This window comes from Cuculus canorus, chromosome 7, assembly GCF_017976375.1.
Source record: "Cuculus canorus isolate bCucCan1 chromosome 7, bCucCan1.pri, whole genome shotgun sequence".
Taxonomy (NCBI): domain Eukaryota; kingdom Metazoa; phylum Chordata; class Aves; order Cuculiformes; family Cuculidae; genus Cuculus; species Cuculus canorus.
This window is the reverse complement of record NC_071407.1, coordinates 7800522-7818086: the sequence shown is the minus strand read 5'-3', so window position 1 is coordinate 7818086 and position 17565 is coordinate 7800522. Positions and strand designations below refer to the sequence as shown.

Below are 17565 nucleotides of genomic sequence, written 5' to 3'. Positions count from 1 at the left end.
ATTGTCCTGCATATTGCAGCCTTTTATTGTAAGGAAACTAACCTGACTTCTCAAAATTCTGAATTTCACAGAGCAACTGAAATGTGACTCAAGTTTTTTTATGGTAAAGATGTTACCAATAAAACTTCGACTCCGTATATATCACAGCTTTATAGAGACATTATTGCACTATGACTGCATCTAATGCATGAGCTTATTTCTTGTCAGAGAGATTAGTTATGCTGCAGGAAGATCTACCTGGAATGAAATTTATAATTTCCTTGCAAATAAGGCGATACCTCCTTGTGAGACAGTCTAGATAGTAGAAACAGGGAAAATTTACTCGAACAGCAACTGTTTCAACATCAACTCTGCTACCTCAACCCTCAAAAGATGATTAAAAAAACGATTACTGACTTTTGTGAGAAAGCGCATGCTCGTAGACATCCTTGCTGGGTTAAGTGATAGGGTAACAAGGACCATCAGGCAAAAAACTCACTGCTTCCTTAAGCTTCACAGGGCTTGCACATAACTCTGCAACATATAAAAACTTAACAGGTTGTTCTCAGCAGGGATAGCTGCAAACTTCTCCTTGTTGGTAAAACCTCAATATACACATTATATGTAACTGCCAAATACAAAAAGAAATGCATATGCACAAACCACAGAGTAAGTAAATCAAATGTACGACACCTGAACGTGCAAATTACTTCTGAAATACTCAGTCGTTCCATTTGAGGACAGAGGCATACCCAGTCTGAACAAACTTTGAAGGTAAATAAGGAAAAATAAGTCACAAATGGTTTAACATCTGACAAACAAATTCAGTATCAAGAAGCAGCATCACTGCAACTTTCAAGTTTGTCTTAGTTCTCGTAAAAATGAAGATATAATCACTCTCCCACAATCAAGTGGATAACTCCAGTAAAACACTAAACTTCCACTTACGTAACACCCTACTCCCTCCAATATTTGATTTTCATACAAACCTACTTTTTTTGGCACCTCCATCGCATGAACTATGCAGTCTAGAGATGTACAAGCATGCACTCTTTCTTAAAATCACTCATCCACATAAATCAAATATTTGCCCCCAATTATAAACCATTCGTGTTTAAATGGCAATAATAATTCTGCAAAATCCAAGAGTAATTTCTACGTTATATCAAGGGCAATCAGAACACTTAATTCAATAAATTTAATTTCACTGCAAGTAGCCATAAAGTAAGTCTACACAGACTTCTGCAGATCAGAGAGCGGGCAAGAAAACCCAAGAATGTTTTAAATCATTTTAACCCAACAGGAACACAGAGAGAAAGCCAAACCAAAACCTTATAACTAAGTACAATACACAAGTTGCATAGAAGAAAGGTGGTTTTCTCTATATTCTCCTAAACACAGATCCCACAGTATCCATATAGAAGAAGTCATAAGAAGCATAGATGACTGTGTCTCATTAAAAAAAAAAAAAGCAAACCACAAATGCACTGATCCTATTGCCAAAGCATCCCAGGAAAAGCACTACTCAGCTCTTCTGGCAGAAGGTCACTACCACGGGCATGCAGTAGTAGAGTATGGTGCAAAGGGCAGTCACGTATCTAAGGGGTGAAGCTGAAGGTGGTAAACAATATAAGATTTAGCTGGAACCAGAGAGAGCTGGATGTGTTTCCAAAGCACAAACATCTCTAGTTTGCTATGCTATAGGCTATCACCTCTTTTCACTCCTGTACACATACTAGCGTTAGAAAACAAAGGCTATATAAATGTCATTAGATACTCAGAGAATGCATTGTTGTGAACAAACAACTATATCCCAAGTGCTGCAAAACATTTGGATCTCAGTACTCTGCTGTAACATTTGAAGATGTAGTTTCAAGTTGGTATTTTACAAGCTCTGCCTGTAATTCATGCTGTAAATGCACTAGCCTAAACTGAGTTAGCTGGAGGGAATTTGACAGTAACAGTAAAATCTTCACCCAAAATATATTATGTTCTTATACGCGGTACACTTCTAGGGTTTTTTTCTCTTAAGTTAGAAGATTACACCAGCTAAAGACTGCTCCTTTCCTCTCTCTCTTGTCTAATTGAAATGTGGATTGCTACCCTACTCCAGGTGTTAATTACCTGTATACTCCATGACACAGAAAAACAAATAAAAACAACTACATTTTTACTTTTCATTCACTTTTTTGAAACAACGCTTATTCCTCAATACCAATTTATGGGATTAATAATTTAGACTTCCTTACTTGTTAACATACAGGAGTCTCATATGTAGTTTTACCAAGTACATGGAGCCCTCCAGTGAGGAAGACAACAGCTAGAATATATTAAATACACCCCATCTACATTAAAGCAAAGCTGTAGTCTAACATTAATGTGCCAACGTTATGAATGACACCTGTATGCAAAATAAAGATATAATGCATTTCCTCACAAATGAATGCATTTAGCTACATTTAGAGCATTGAACAAATGTACTGCCTGCTTCAAGGAGCACAGTTTTCGGTATAGCTAGTATTCTGCAGCTTGCCTCAAGACAACATCTCTGCATGAACTCCAAAAGAACAGATCTTTGCCATCTGTAGAAATGAGACAGATTTGAGTCTAAGGAACAGTATATGTCATGACTATTTTTCCAGGAGTACAACTATAAACAGAATGTTCTCACTAATTTAAGAAGCTATCTGGGCCCACTACTTACTTTGGAATTGTTAATATCAGTAATAAAAATCTATCATTAGATATAAATCTAACTTGCTTAATGCAAGTTTCAGTAGATGCTTCCTTGCCCTCCCCCAATTTTTTACTTTCTGCATGTTCTGAATAGTCCACTCCTTTTTTCCCCTCTTCATATTACATCCTTAGCTGTACTGAATTCAGCTGAATGCCACAGTTTAAGATATAAAGTATCCATGTCTTAATAGCTTGAATTTAGTCAATTTGATGCCCCTGAAATGCAATTCCATAAGTAAAAAAAAAACCAAACCTTAATTTAAGGATGGAACATTTTTCTCCTATGAAGTCGCTCTAACGTGAAATACCTGGCCAACTCTGTAACTAATTATACATATAGACAAGAAAAATGTATTTTCAGTTCATTAGTAGAAAAAGCATTGGCTTATTTAGGGGTTATTAGATTACCAGGGAGTTTATATGTTCACGTATCAATTCGCAGAAGACAGCAGATTTTTCAGCTGTACATTCGACAACGTAACGTATTTTTATTTTACCTTCAGTGACGTTTAGAGCTGCGATTCTTTTTCCTCATTCAGCAGTGAGAACAATCATTTCACCCTGACCACATTCATACAAGAAATAAGATGGAACCTTGATGTATTTCATTTTCTTACAGTCTTCACTGTGGTGATTTACTGAGAGGAGAGAGCAACATGTAATAGCTGGTTCTCACAGTGGCAGCAGGAAGACTCATGCTGGCTGGTATCTTTTTTTTCTTTTGTATATTTTCCTCTGCCTCACCTGGACCTGTATGTTATGGGTTCAGCAGCAACAAAAATCAGATTGGCTTTAACACGTTAGTGGCAAAGATAAGCAGCTTGCCCAGCAACACACTGGTAAATGGATGGAAAAAAAGATATCAACAGCAGTCTGTCTGTGCTTGAGCTCCAAGCCGCATTCATCAAAACTGTGTTCACAGAGAGAATCGGGAAATTATTTTTTAAGTGGTAAAAGAAGAAAAGTCACAGTAAAAAAATTTCACATAAGATACACAAAACTTCTAGAAAATAACTGGTGTTCTTTGTTAGGTCATCCTTGTGCTCCATTTTCATTGTAAGTACTTATAGTGTGTGCCAGTAACAGGAAATCACTTTGAAGCTATGAGCTGATCTGACATATTTTAAAGATTTTAAAGACTTTAAAGTTGTCTTTTATAAGTGATGAAGTTCATTGTCTCAGTGCTTTGCTGCTGCTGATAGCCTGTTCTCGGGCAAGTTTTCAATTAATCCTGTTCATGTATTTACCTTCACCTGCCCTTGACAGTTAGGAGCCAAAAATTAATATTTTAGATTTTACTCCTGCCATTGATAAATGGGGTAAGAGACATGATAAAGAAACAGGTGTGAAAACTAGAAATACTACTTTTTAAGGGGTGGCAACAAATCTAAACCTAACAGAACATTATCAAACAGCACACAAGATCACTGTTGCTTTACGTAAGTAAATTTTGTGTTCTGTAGCCTACAAACCCTTATTTCTCCTGCCAGACTTGTGCATTTCTCTCTAGAGGAAAAAAAAAAAATCCCTAATAGTTTCGTTTCAGCAGAAAAATAATTTTGGTAAGCCTGTTTTGTCCTTCTCATTGGAGGACCAAGACCAGGTCTTTAGCACAGTGGGTTCTAAGGACATAAAGCTGTCAGGCAGCCACAGCATTTCAGGCAGTTGTGGATGGATGATGGCACTGGAAGTCATCCAACAGTTATCGGGATCTTGTGAGCAAAAGTTTGCCCGAAGCATGTTCAATCCATTCTCAAAAGAGTTATCGCTTGCCTGGCTGTATTGAATGTGTTGTCCAAGGCCTAAGAACAGCACAAGGGAAGCTAGGGGCATGTAGACAAATTCTGTGTCACAAAAAACATTGAAGGATCTCCCCCCTTCCACCTGCTCTCAGAAAGTTATAGAACATATCTCCTACCCCACCTCTCTCCCTCATGCTCAGCTATACAAAATACTAGAGAGTGCATGGTACATCTTCAGCATCACTGAACTTCTATACATGAAATAGATCCACTCAGATTCTATGCAGCAGCCCAGGATGCAAAAAAAGCCAGAGTACCAGTCCTTTCTGGTGAGATCTACGAGATCAGAGAGAGAAAGAATGCAAAAGTCCAAGACACAACTGCACGCTGCAGTGTTCCGCCGGGTCTTGGGGAATTCAATAAAAGCAGAGTCTGGTAGATGCAAATAACCCAGGCTCACAGGGAATGCAAGAGGAGCTCTGCTCCCATGTCCCATGCCACCTGAAGCACAAGCAGAGAGGATGTCAATACTTCAACCCTTCATTCAGCCAATCTCAGCAATTGCTTACAGTGCCCTATGTCTAAGCTCAGCCCTGAAAAAACTCATCAACTAATAGTTGAGATACCAGAGGTTATAACTGCACAAGTAAGGACAGAACTGAAAAAAACAGCCGTTGAAAGCAAGGGAAAGTACTGGTGCTTTGCTTTGAGTCAGTGTATACTGTCCCTGAGCAATCCACATACTGTAGCACGTCCTGCTGTTGTTCATGTGCATCTATGATCTCTGTAACTAAGTTTAGCACCTTCTTAGCAGAGTCCTCCACGTGTAGTGGCACAACACTGAAAAAAAAAAACTCACAAAGTCCAGGGCAAGCCCAGGAAAACCCATAAAACTGGCATGTCCACAGCCTCTCGACATTCAAAGTCCAGAGCATTATGACAAAGTTTCTGAAGAGTTAGATTACTTTAAGCATCAGAGGCTTTTGGCATTGTGTAATGCATATGGGCATGTTAGGATTTTCCAAGGTTCTTATCCAAACATACAATAAAAGAGGATACAGCTTCCAAAGAGAAGGCAGAAAGCTTCTGACTGCAGGGACTTTGTCTACTGGCAAAGTTCCAGGTTCAAAATTATCTGGCATAAATACAGTAGGACTAGGTCTATAGAGAGGAGTTTAGCACTTCTATTTGCTGGAAGCGATTCCTAATGAGTTCATGATCCATTTCCAGCATCCAGAAGCTGACAATCACTACAGCACATCAGCTGGGAGGGCAAACTAGAATGGAAGTTAGGAAGACCACAATCCCATTGATGCATGCAACATCATTGTTTTCTAAAAACTACAACAGTAGATGCAATGAAGAAAGCAAACAAAAGTAGAAAAGAAAAATACTAGTTGAATGAGACAAACGTTGTGATAACTCTATCACACCTGTCAAAACACTCATCTTTCCTGTAGAAGTTTTGCATGTAGTTTCTCCGTTAGTTTAATCGTACATAGTTCAACTTAACTTAGTCTTTCATGGGGTTTTTTTGTACTTTCATTTGTTCTTTTCTTTTTTCTTTTAAAATAAGACATCAGAACTGGAAAGAACGAGCTTTGTTTCTGTACACAGAATAGATTGTGACAATCACAGAAACTTCCATTACCAAAGAGCTGACCCTGTTATTTTCAGCATAATATCATTTTTAAGTTTGCCCTGGGACAGTTTAGCTTTGTCTTGGCAGGAACAATAAGACAGTGTTCTGACTGCTTAAAACAAGCTACATGTTGGTTCTCATATATATCATGTAAAATCTCTATTGGGAAAATATTGTCAAAAAATAGGGAATTGTTAAAGAGCCCTCCTGATTCTACTGTTCTTTGTACACTTCTAAAAGGTAGAATGCTTTGTGTCTCTCCCAAACACCAAAACAGTCAGGAAGGCAATAGTATTTCACCTACAGATAATCAAAAAAACCAAACAAAACACACACCATCTTGGTACTCCCTGCACAGAAAATATCTGTGGAATAAGTCTACCCTTACCATCAAAACATGACAATTTTTTAAAGTTTTTGTGTTATCTCAAAGTGAAATACACAGTAATAGTAATACTGCTGTGTCTTCTTAATGTCCATTCTGAGCACAATCCACATGAATTGTGTGATGGTAGTGAACAAAGCCAGGCTTCAAAGTAAGAGGCAAGCAATTTAGTTTTAAAATATTTAATTTACTGAAATTGCTCTTGTCTAATTAGAATAGAGTCTGACTTTAGCTGTAGTGGTCTATGTTTGTAACACTATTACCTTCCTAAAACTACCTCACATTTAAACCTGTATAAATAAAGTCAGGTCAGAATATAGAAGCTAAGTAATGAAGTCAATGAAATAAAATGGAAGGCAGAGGACCTAATATGGTAATTCTTAAAACAGTCTCCATAGACCACCTGGATTACATAGATCTATTCCTACTGATTGTAACAGACACACTGGATGAAATAAATTATTAATTGGAAGCAGGCAGGACAGTACAAAACGAGTTCCCTGCAAAGACGATCGTTTATGATCCTTGATTATTTCCTCAATATAGAAGTTTACTAAAAAGTAACCCGCTATTCAGAGGAGCCTCCATTAATCAGAAAATATGTCATAAAATTGAAGTACGCCAGTCAATATATGCTTCTTAAACGACTGCTTTCTTACCATTCCCAATTACTCTGAAAAACTCAGCATACCTCAAAGGCATTTGGCTAATATGGGAATTACCGTTTTTAGATAAGGACTGCTGTTGATCACTTCTAATTCTAAAATCATCCCAGAGATTAAGATTTTTCCCAGTTTGCAGTGGACCAGAAAATGAAGCACTTTGTAATTCTGGGTAACGTCTCTTCCCTTTACAAGGTTTTTCAAATATCAAACTCACTAGACCATGATGGTTTAAGTCTCATGTATCAAACAGAATAGAAACTTTAATCTGAATTTGTGGAAAATAAAGTTTTTGAACAGAAGTCAGTCTGTCTCATGCTCTCAATTAAAAAAAAAAAAATACCCAAACATAACTTTTTAATTAAAAAAAACCAACCAACTCCCAGTTATCCATACCAGAAATTTCACAGGTAATGACTGCCATTTCAGAGAGTCAGCACAGAATTATTCCTTTGTACATTTTAATATACAGATTATTCATTTGCATTGTAATGTACAGATTCATTATTTCAACTTTACTCTTGGCTAAATCATATAATCTATGTTAGAGCGCTGTACCTGTCTCACCCACAGTTTTACCTCCTTATCAATTGTTCTTTACCTACAACTTCCTTGCAAGTGTGAGGAATTAAAATTACTTAAACCAGAAAAGTTATTATTGAAATAAGGGCAAGTAGTCATGCGTTAATCCTAGATTCTCAACATAAGCACCCAAGTCCAGTTAACATCACTGAATCTTCAGCAGCTCATGAAATATCTTTAAAACTCCTAATTATTAGGATAGAGAACTGCATTCTACAGCGTGCACTCAAAATCCAATACTGCTTTAAGTCAGCAATAGGTTGCCTTAGGAAAGGTTGAAGGAATAAGGCTCACAGAATTAACCAAATTAATTTTAAGTAACTTTGCTTCATGTTTGAGCATTTCGACTTCAAATCTCTGCTTCATCCTAAATGTGCACTGTACTTTCTTCATGTAAACCAAAGAGAAATAAATCCAAATACTGGCCAGTATGGGAGTGGTTCCAGTAGTCTCTCATCTGAACAGTTTTCCATCATTAAAATTCTATTCTGTTCCACAAGATCACACTTTATCCATCACACTGCCTAACCCACATACTTACAGTTTCATCAGATTATAAGCACTTCTCTTGAGCATCAGTAATTACTAAACATCTAAACTTAGGCTTACTGACATTGCAGGTAGTTGCAACAGCCACACCCTGAACCACTTGGTGGGTACAAATTAAGTTGTAGTAAAAAGGTTCAGCAAGGACCCCCCTGTATGTAAGTAGATTGTATCGGAAAGAAATTATCTTCCCAAATTTTTGGTTAGGACTAAATAATTAAAACACACTAGTATAGTTTGTGCCTGAAGATCAACTATTATTTCAAAAGACAGCACACTATCTGCAAAATGACGCTTTTTACTACTTGTACTCAACCACACGCTGAAGCATTGCTGGAGAACAGGAGCAGCAGGGTGAAATTAAAGGTGTCCATTTGGAAACTTGCCTGGATTATCACTGAAAATCTGTCTATTCCTTTTTCACTATCCTTCCTTCCTTCCACCTTACTCATTACTTTCTCAGACACGTTTAGAGCAGTAGATCAGATCTGTCTTCAAACTGTACAAGGTCCAGGACAGGGAATAGCCAATACCTTTGCTCAACATTTGCAAGTAAATGAGAAAACAGCCAGGAGAGAATGATGTTGCCACTAACCATAGGTTTGAGGGATTGTGGGACACGAATTCATTAGGCTGATGTGGGTGATTAACAGCTGATTCAACCAGGTCAGGGTAATCAATCACTTTTGAAAAAGTGGCCAGTGGAGCTCAGCATGCAGCACAGCCTCATCTAATAGCAACATGAAACAGTTATACTACTTAACTATGTTTTATTAGTTATGACAACTGTTAAAATCTGCTTGACAAATACTTTGCAGTCTTTATTCTTTAAATAAATTCTCCTGAAAAATCAAAACCAATTAACAGAAAATTATTCCTTTTAAGGCTCACCTCACTCCTGTATAAAAAGTTTTGTTAGCTCATTGAGAAGACATTACTGCCTAATAGAACATTGATACTGTCTTGTTATAAGTTATTGTTGCATCAGTAACTACCATTCTTTTTAGATTCTGACCTCATTTTCATTCCACAAATTCTGGGTTTGTCCCATATTAGGAAAAAATATCATCTGAAATATCAGTGTATTTCATTTGGGGAAAAAAACCAATCTGTTTCTAGTCTACAAAAACAACAGGGTTCTATCCTGAGCCACTAGATACCACTGAAATAAAATAACTACTTATCAAAATTCATTTGGTACCATACCAAATGCTTAGGTAAAAAAAAAAATCAGTGGTGTTTGCACGTTCCCATTGGCATGCACTCAAAATTCTTAATAAGCTTTTTAAGTTATGCCCTTTTAACATTACTTAGCTGTTACTGTAATTTAATGCTTAGCTGAAAAATCTCATTTCCTTCCCACTGTTATACTCTATTTTGAATTGTTTGTTTGTTTTAAATAACTGGGGCACTCCATAGTTAAAGCATCATCAATCCTTGCCTCCCAAGATGCTTTAGTTACATTTATCAAAGACAAGACTAGACTGGAAACTTCTACCCAAACTGAGAATATTTGGGGTGTAGGTAAACAGTACTGTTTCACAGAAACAGCAACAGAGTGAGCTTTGGAAAGACCAGACGGCAGCAACCCTTTTTAGCCCTGTACTCAAGTCCCCTTCTATTTCCTAAAAAAAGTGAGCAGCAAGTTTAGATAAACCCCCCACATCTATCTCACCCTCTTTAAACACCATTGGTTTTATTAATGAAAGATATAAAAATGTTTCAGAACTTCTCCCCCCCCCCTATATTTTTTAATTTCTCTTCTAATATCAAAGGTTTGAGGTCTTTTTGCCACGAGCACCTCAGATGATAATTCAGCTCTTCTTATCTTGGAGGCTGAAGCCTTACATAATAACTACCTGTATTTTCTGAAGACTACATGAAAGGGGGTAATGTCTCATAATTCTCATTCCGGATGCAAGATAAACCAGAATTCTGTTCATTTCCCCCCAATTCCAAAACACACTAGCTCACATGAAAATATTTCAAAGACATGCAAGACTTCCATGCCTCTACCTTCATAACTGGATTCTGGACAGGATTTGAGTGACTTCTTCTCTCCTTTTACATTTGGAAGGCAAAAATATACCTCCTTGCTCCTTTAAATTTCATCCATTACTCACAGCTGTGGAAAAAGCAATTAACTGCAACTGGTTCCTCTTTCAGTTCTGGACACACATTTATTGTGGCCCAACAAAAGAATCCCACCCGCTCTTGAGTCTGACAACGTACACAATTCCAGCAGAAATTTCAATACCTTTTAAAACTAGAGTACCTTTTTATAGTTACACTTTCAATTGCTTACTAAAATTTGACTCTATTTCCTCATCCCATTGACTAATATTAGGCTGGATTCTGCAGCCAGCAGTACCAAGTAGCTTTGGCATTAACCACAGAACAAGTATCAGGCACTTAGATGCAAATGTAACCAACTATGCAACGAAGCAGCTTGGTTCCCCTCTATTTTACCTAATTTTGATGCTCAGATTTCTACAGATAAAAATTGTATCTAGGAGAAAACCAGCAAAACCTTCCTCCCGCTCCACATGCGGCTGCAAAGTGAACACACCAGCACTCCATATCATCACACACACACCCAAAAAAACCCAAACAATACAGAAGCTGCCAACCAGTTGGGTTTTTTTTTTTAAAGAAATACTCTGTCTCTTTTTTCCTTGTCATTTGATTTCTCCTTCCTTCAAAAGGCATGACTTTTTCTCAGAGGTCTGGCTCCCACGCACAGGCAGAAAAATTGTGCCCGTGGAGATATGAACTGCTTGCAGCTTAAAATTAAGCAAGACCAGCACTATGGACAGAAATCCAATTGAAGAGCTGAGCTGTAAAACTATGGTGCATGCACTGGCAAAATTGATAGGTGACAAGTCTTCCACCCTCCACTGTGAATACATAATTAGAAAATTGTAAATAAGGGAATATCAGCACTTTCAGGCGGGCAGGGGAAAGGAAAACCTGCTCACTCATTAAGCAAACTATAGACAAAGGAGAGACAGAAGCAATGACTAAATTACAGAGCTATAGTTATGGAACTACCAAGGAATGTCAGGTGGCTAAAAACAGAAATGTCATAATTTTTCACTCTTAGCTACTGAGACCCCGATTTGCTGTTTGTTTTTTCTAAAATGAATGCATAATCAAGTATTTTAATTACACAACAACATGACAGATAGTTGTTCTTATGTTAAGGAGAGATAATAAGCTAGAATACTGGAAATACAACCTATATTTGCATTTCATAATTTATATTGTATGACTAAGTATTAAAGAAAAGGAAAGAAGGCATTTTCAGAAAAAGCCTATGGGAATCAAAAGCATTTCTGTCCTTAAAACTGCATCCAAAGTGAAGTGCTAGGCTTGTTCGAAAACTCCTAAACAAGATCTCAACACATCCAGCCCTGGAGAAGAATGGATGGTGGCACAGTGGCAATCAAAAGTAAACAAACTCACCCATTTCTTAATCCAGGATGACAATACAAAAGACATAATGCTGCCTTTACCCTCAAATATACAAGCAAATGTACTGTCATACTTCAGTCTAGAAAAAAATATGCATTCTCATTCAAATTCATTGAGCAGCACAAGCCTTACAAATTTCCATAATAATTCCTGCCCTTTGACTTGCATCTCAGTTACTGCACATCTTTTAGAAAGGCGTGGATTATGGATATGAAGGCTACAAGTAGTGATTAATGTACTGGACCTCTTAACTGAGTCCTCTCAGTAGTTAATTGTCAAGAATGCTCATTTGCTTTCTGGTTTGAACTTTTCTCATTGCCATCCATTGAACCTTGTCACACTTCTGTGTACTAGAAGACTTAGTTAAGTACCTTTGTTTGTGATATTTCCAAGCCATAGCCTTTTCCAGATAAGCTACAATGACAGAGCTCCCTAAGTTTTCCATCATTGTTTTCCTGACAACAAATAATTTACCCTTATCCTGAATTCCCTCCCATTCCCAGCCCTTTTGAATTGCAGTCACATGATAAACCTGCCAGTTGACAGGTCATGATCTCTTTTCAAAACTTGCTCCAGTTTCTGGAGTAGAGCACTTTGGGGAAGAAATACCATGCTCGGGCTATCTATCTTAAAAAGCAAAATGAACAATCAAAGGTAGAGAATAAGAGTGCACTTATTCCATTTTAACAAAGAGAAATGCCATCTGACTGTATAAAAATAAGTCTTCATTCCAAAATAAATATTTTTAAAATATAAATTTGACCTGTATAATCATGAAGACAACTGCAGTACAATGGACTGCTTCAAACCAAAATAGGTTAAGGGCTCTGCTCCATCTCCTAGAAGCATTATTTTCCATAAGCAAAGTAAATTACTGTGTGCCAAATAAATATCTCAGATACAGCCCTTAACTCCTTTGGTTTCTAACACAACTACTTAAAATATTTCTAAATACAACAATCATCAGAAAGCAGCCCTGAAAAAAATCTAAAATGGCATAACCAAAATGGTTTCATGCAGATTCAGTCCTCTAACAATTACCTTGAGGGCATACAAGCAAAATCAAATTAAGTAAAGCTTAAATCAGCATACCTTTACAACAGGACACTGGTTTTGTGTGTGTTTACATACTAAAGCTCTGCTGTCAACTGTTAGATTACCACCTTGCCGGAGACTTCTAGGCAAAAACTAATTGTCTTTGAATTGCAGCCAGCACTGCTACAGGCATCCTAAGGCACTGATAACACTAAGAACAGTGGCAGCAGCGTTAATTTGAGTTTGACAGGTGCTAAACACCACTAGATTTGATTATAAATCCATTTTTATTGTAGCTATTGCCGAACACTCCTGAAATGACCTTACAGTAAGATTTTTATAATGAATGGCTTTAAACCAGTACTGTTTCCATTGAACAATATACTGACAACTTCCCTTCAATAGGAACAAGGTCCTATATAAGAAAAAAGGAAGCATGCACCTATTCCAGTATCCCAAGGAGAGGGGTGAGATCCATCACTGAGTCCCCTCTGCCCAAAGTACTTCATCATTTTGTCCTATCTCATTTCCCCTGGAAACATTCATATTGCAGATATGTTAATATTTAGATACAAAAGAACCCTCAAAGAAAGTTTGAATTCTTGACCTCACTGCCTATTTTAAGGAGACATTTCTGTCGGCAATCTGCTGGCCATATGAAAACTCAAGGCCTTCCACTCCATTCCAAAAATTGCCAGTTAAAAATTACCTAATATAAACCATCATCCCACACGTTTGCCTCATACTTGTACCACTCATAGGAGTTTAGTCTATATTTATAAATCAGAGTCAACATGGGTCATTTTAAACATCCTTTAAAAAGCACAATTTCAATTTCCCATCTGTCCTGTAAACTTCACTGCTGAAGAATTATATTGCTTTATTACACTTTATGTCTCGTGTCTAAAACATAGGGACAGAAGCAGATAATCATATTTCATTTAAAAGTAATATTCATTAATTTGATTACATTAAAGACTTGCTTTACCATGAATGGATTCATATTTATATTGTATACAATTGTTTGTCTTCAAGCAGATGGTAGTGACTCAACATTTTGCCAGTGCAGCTATTAATATATCCTTAATCTAGTAAGAAAGCATGTAAGTCGTCATCAATTAAATCTGCACACTCCGCAAACTCAGATACAAATGTCACAAACACAGGGTTGTTGCAACCCCAATCCAGGTCTGTGATTTTTGTACAGCAATCAAACCAAACCTTAATGTTTTCACAGAGATATCACTTCCTTTTCAAAGCGGGACAATTCAAAGCATGTTCTATAATAAATAGATCGTCAGCTGTTCAAATTCCTCACTCTAGATTCTCCAGCAAGTTCTATTAAAATTTCAGTAGCAAAACCAGGTAAAGTACTAATCAAGAAAATCATGAAACTACTTATCAGGTATACAATGCAAATTAGCTAAGACACATCTCTAGTCTCTCTCACTTGCTTTCGGTTAGGGGCTGGACTTTTGTATTAATTTCATCCTTTGGTAGTTTAGTTCCTTAATAGTATTGTATAACAGTTTAGAAAGATTCAATCACAGAACAGAACAGTCCGTCTTCTGTTCTGTAATTGAAAGCAGGAAGTGATTCTACACCTAATGCATCTTTAGCACCTCCAAATGCAAAGGCTTCTGCCAATACAGTTAAATATAGAGCAGAAACAGCACGGGGAGAAATACACATGCCTTATAGTGAATGAGGATGTTGAAATTCTCCAAATGGCTTGGAAGTGCGAAGTATTGAGATGGGAAGGGTAGTTAATATCCAAAACCAAGAGAAAAGATGCCCTGCTCAAGGTGAAATTATGTTATTGAAGCATATAGGGTCAGCTAGAGCGGTAGATATATATCTCTTGAAAGATCAAGGAATTTCGAAGTCAAGAGTCAGAATTCAGACTACAGAAAGCTGATCCTGATAAAAGTGCGATGATGGCCTGAGAAGCAATTATAGCATTTACACTTCCCTGGCTCAGAAACCCTCTAAGTCCTTGCAAATGTGACATTTATTATGTTTGACATAATTATGAGATCAGATAGCACAAACCCACATTAGTTGCCAGTTAAAACACTGCTTTTTGGTTGCTGGCAGCCCCATGTCAAAGGGCACAAACAACTATGCTATAGCGCTACCAGAATAACAGCTCCCACCACACTGAAACTCACCCAAGCCAATTGCTCCCTGACCTCTCTGTCTCAAGAATCAAACATTCATGTGTTCAGATACCATCTGTCCCTGAGCTTTTTCCTGATTTTTAACTACCTAATCAATTACCTGATATAAACAACTGTGATCTGCCCTCAAGGAAAGTGTTTGACAACACTGACACCAAGTGACAGAATTCAGAAAAATATAAAACAAAACCGCCTCCACACTGAAATATTAGATCATATCATCAGTATGCTCTGAAAGAGGCAAAAATCTTATTTTACCAAGATGGTAAAAAAGAATTAAGACCCATTATGAGAGCTGACATTTTCACAGAAGCCATGCATACCTGACAAAGCATGTCCAACGTTAAATACATGTTAAGAATGCAATTTAACCTGGATCTCGCAAGCAGTAGTCAAAGGCCATGTACAGTTCAAAGTTTTACACAATCTAGCCTTGCAAATTCACTTTTCATGAAGAAAATAGAAGTTTACATGCACAGTCAATATTTGATTCCATTAACTTATGTGGATTTAGTTCATTTTTCGAGTCAAAAAACTCAAACAGTACTTTTATACCCTTTGTTAAAAAAATGTGTTAATGCAAAGTTTAATAGTCTGCTAAGCCTCACTTACTTGTTTTACCTATCTTTCTCTCCATTCAGAAATCAACAAAACATGGAGTTCAACATCACATGCATTAAATAGAACTGCCATCCCCCCTACTGGTTTCATGATGACTTTACATCACATAAAACCTTAGAGACAGAACCACGAGTCTGTAAAAACATCAGTGTTACCACCCATCATGTTTATGCCCAGTATTCTACATCTTCCTGCCAAGCTTCCACGTTCTTACCTGCTGACGTTTGTAGGCCAAATAATCAAGATTTTCTAGATCTTTTCGAAACTTCTGGTATGTTTTCTGTAGATCAGATTTATTGGACACATTTCTTAAAGATTCAAATGTTCTTTGAAACTGTGATGGTAAAAAAAAAAGAAATACCATTATTCACACACTTGCTGTATTTTTCATTGCATTAGGACTTTACCCTACTAAATACTAATGTTATGGAGCTGTGTTACCTCTTGAGCATACCGATTTTAGGTATTCCTAGAATATTTTTATTTTTTTTTAATCAATCCCAAAATTCAAAGCGTATTACATTTGCCCTGTTTGTTTAAATTAAATCCTTTAATCTAACTTCAGAGGTCAGACTTTGCATAAGACAAAACGTTAGCAATCAACACAACCTCTAAAGGTTAGTTCTTTATGCCATGTTAGAGGATGGAAAATATTCATATAGTTTTAAATTTTTTTTTTCAACTAATAAAAGCGTATACAACATTACACAGACCATGAACTCCTCATTCAATCAAGCATAACAGTAGATCTCACATATAACAGGGTACTCCCTATGAAGTTAACATATTTAAGAGTAATTTGCAAGACTGGATACTCACCTTAGGCAACATGGGCACATTCTGTACAACAGCTGCGACAGCATTAGATACCCTTCATTATCTGAAATTTAAAGCTTCTTTTGTCCATGCACTGTTATTAAAAACAGTACTGGTATTCAAAGAGAAAGGAAATTTCAGTTACATTTCCATATTCTCCTCTTATAAGCACTGCACTTCAGTGTCAACTAAGTGTTGCTGCAGTTAGGAAGGAAACAATTCAGCAACGTTCTTTTACTCCCGATAGGTTCAAAGATGTTCTATTGCAATGGAGTCTTGGGTCATAGATTGGTCCATGTAGGCATTTACAAAGCTCAACTAATTTACAACAGGTTTCTGCTTTTCCAATGGTCCACCTTCCAACTTTCCTGAAACAATTTTCAAACTTCATCACCAGACATAACACAGATTTCTCAAACTCATTTGTATCATATTATACTTCTGGCAACCTCATGCATTCCTTGTTAACCTATGCTATAAACCATCTTTGTAAAAGAGTTACCAAATGAATTGAATTTTAAGCATAAAGCTTGGGGAGATCTATCTCGCAACTTTACAATTATATATTTTTATGAAAAATTAGTATATAAACATCCTTGATACTACGCATGTTAAACCAAACCAGAAAAATTCCATCTTACATAAAGGTAAGTCTTATCCATTCAAAATAAGCCTCGCTTCTTACACTCCCCCTCCCCTTACACCTGGGGGTGCAAAGAGTTTGTATAAAGCTTAAGACCAAGTGAGTCCAGATAAATTTGCTTTCACCACTATTTTCTTCTGGCTTGTGTGATTGACAGGTTGCTGCTTATATTCTCTTTCATCATCTCAGGGATACGAACAGATAGCACTGTTGTCTAAGGCAGCTTTCCCCAGCCTCAGGCATTTTTTCCTGAACTCTTTTTCTTAATTCAGAATAAAACTACATTTATATCCTCCCTCCTCAGCCCTGTCTACCCACATTTACACGCACAGTTTTCAAGAGATGTCAAAACGACACTCCCTCCCAGACAGGGGTTTTAAGAGGGTAACCTATTCCCTCCTCTTGCTTTCTGTCTCTGCAATAGATTTTCCTTCGCTATTGTGACACGTGAATCTATTAAAACGGCAACAGCTGAGCAGAAGGGAGGAAGGCTTCATATTTATCTGCCCTGGCACCCCTAAA

General features: G+C 37.1%; 1 protein-coding gene across 4 annotated transcripts in view; it reads right to left on the bottom strand.

Moving 5' to 3' along the window:
- CTNNA3 (catenin alpha 3) overlaps window positions 1-17565 on the bottom strand; it is a 470553-nt gene that overhangs the window by 416763 nt on the left and 36225 nt on the right. For all 4 annotated transcript variants that reach the window (XM_054071284.1, XM_054071288.1, XM_054071285.1 and 1 more), the window contains exon 5: window positions 15799-15918. In XM_054071284.1, the coding sequence (XP_053927259.1) occupies window positions 15799-15918 (120 nt within the window). The remainder of the gene's footprint in view (window positions 1-15798; window positions 15919-17565) is intronic.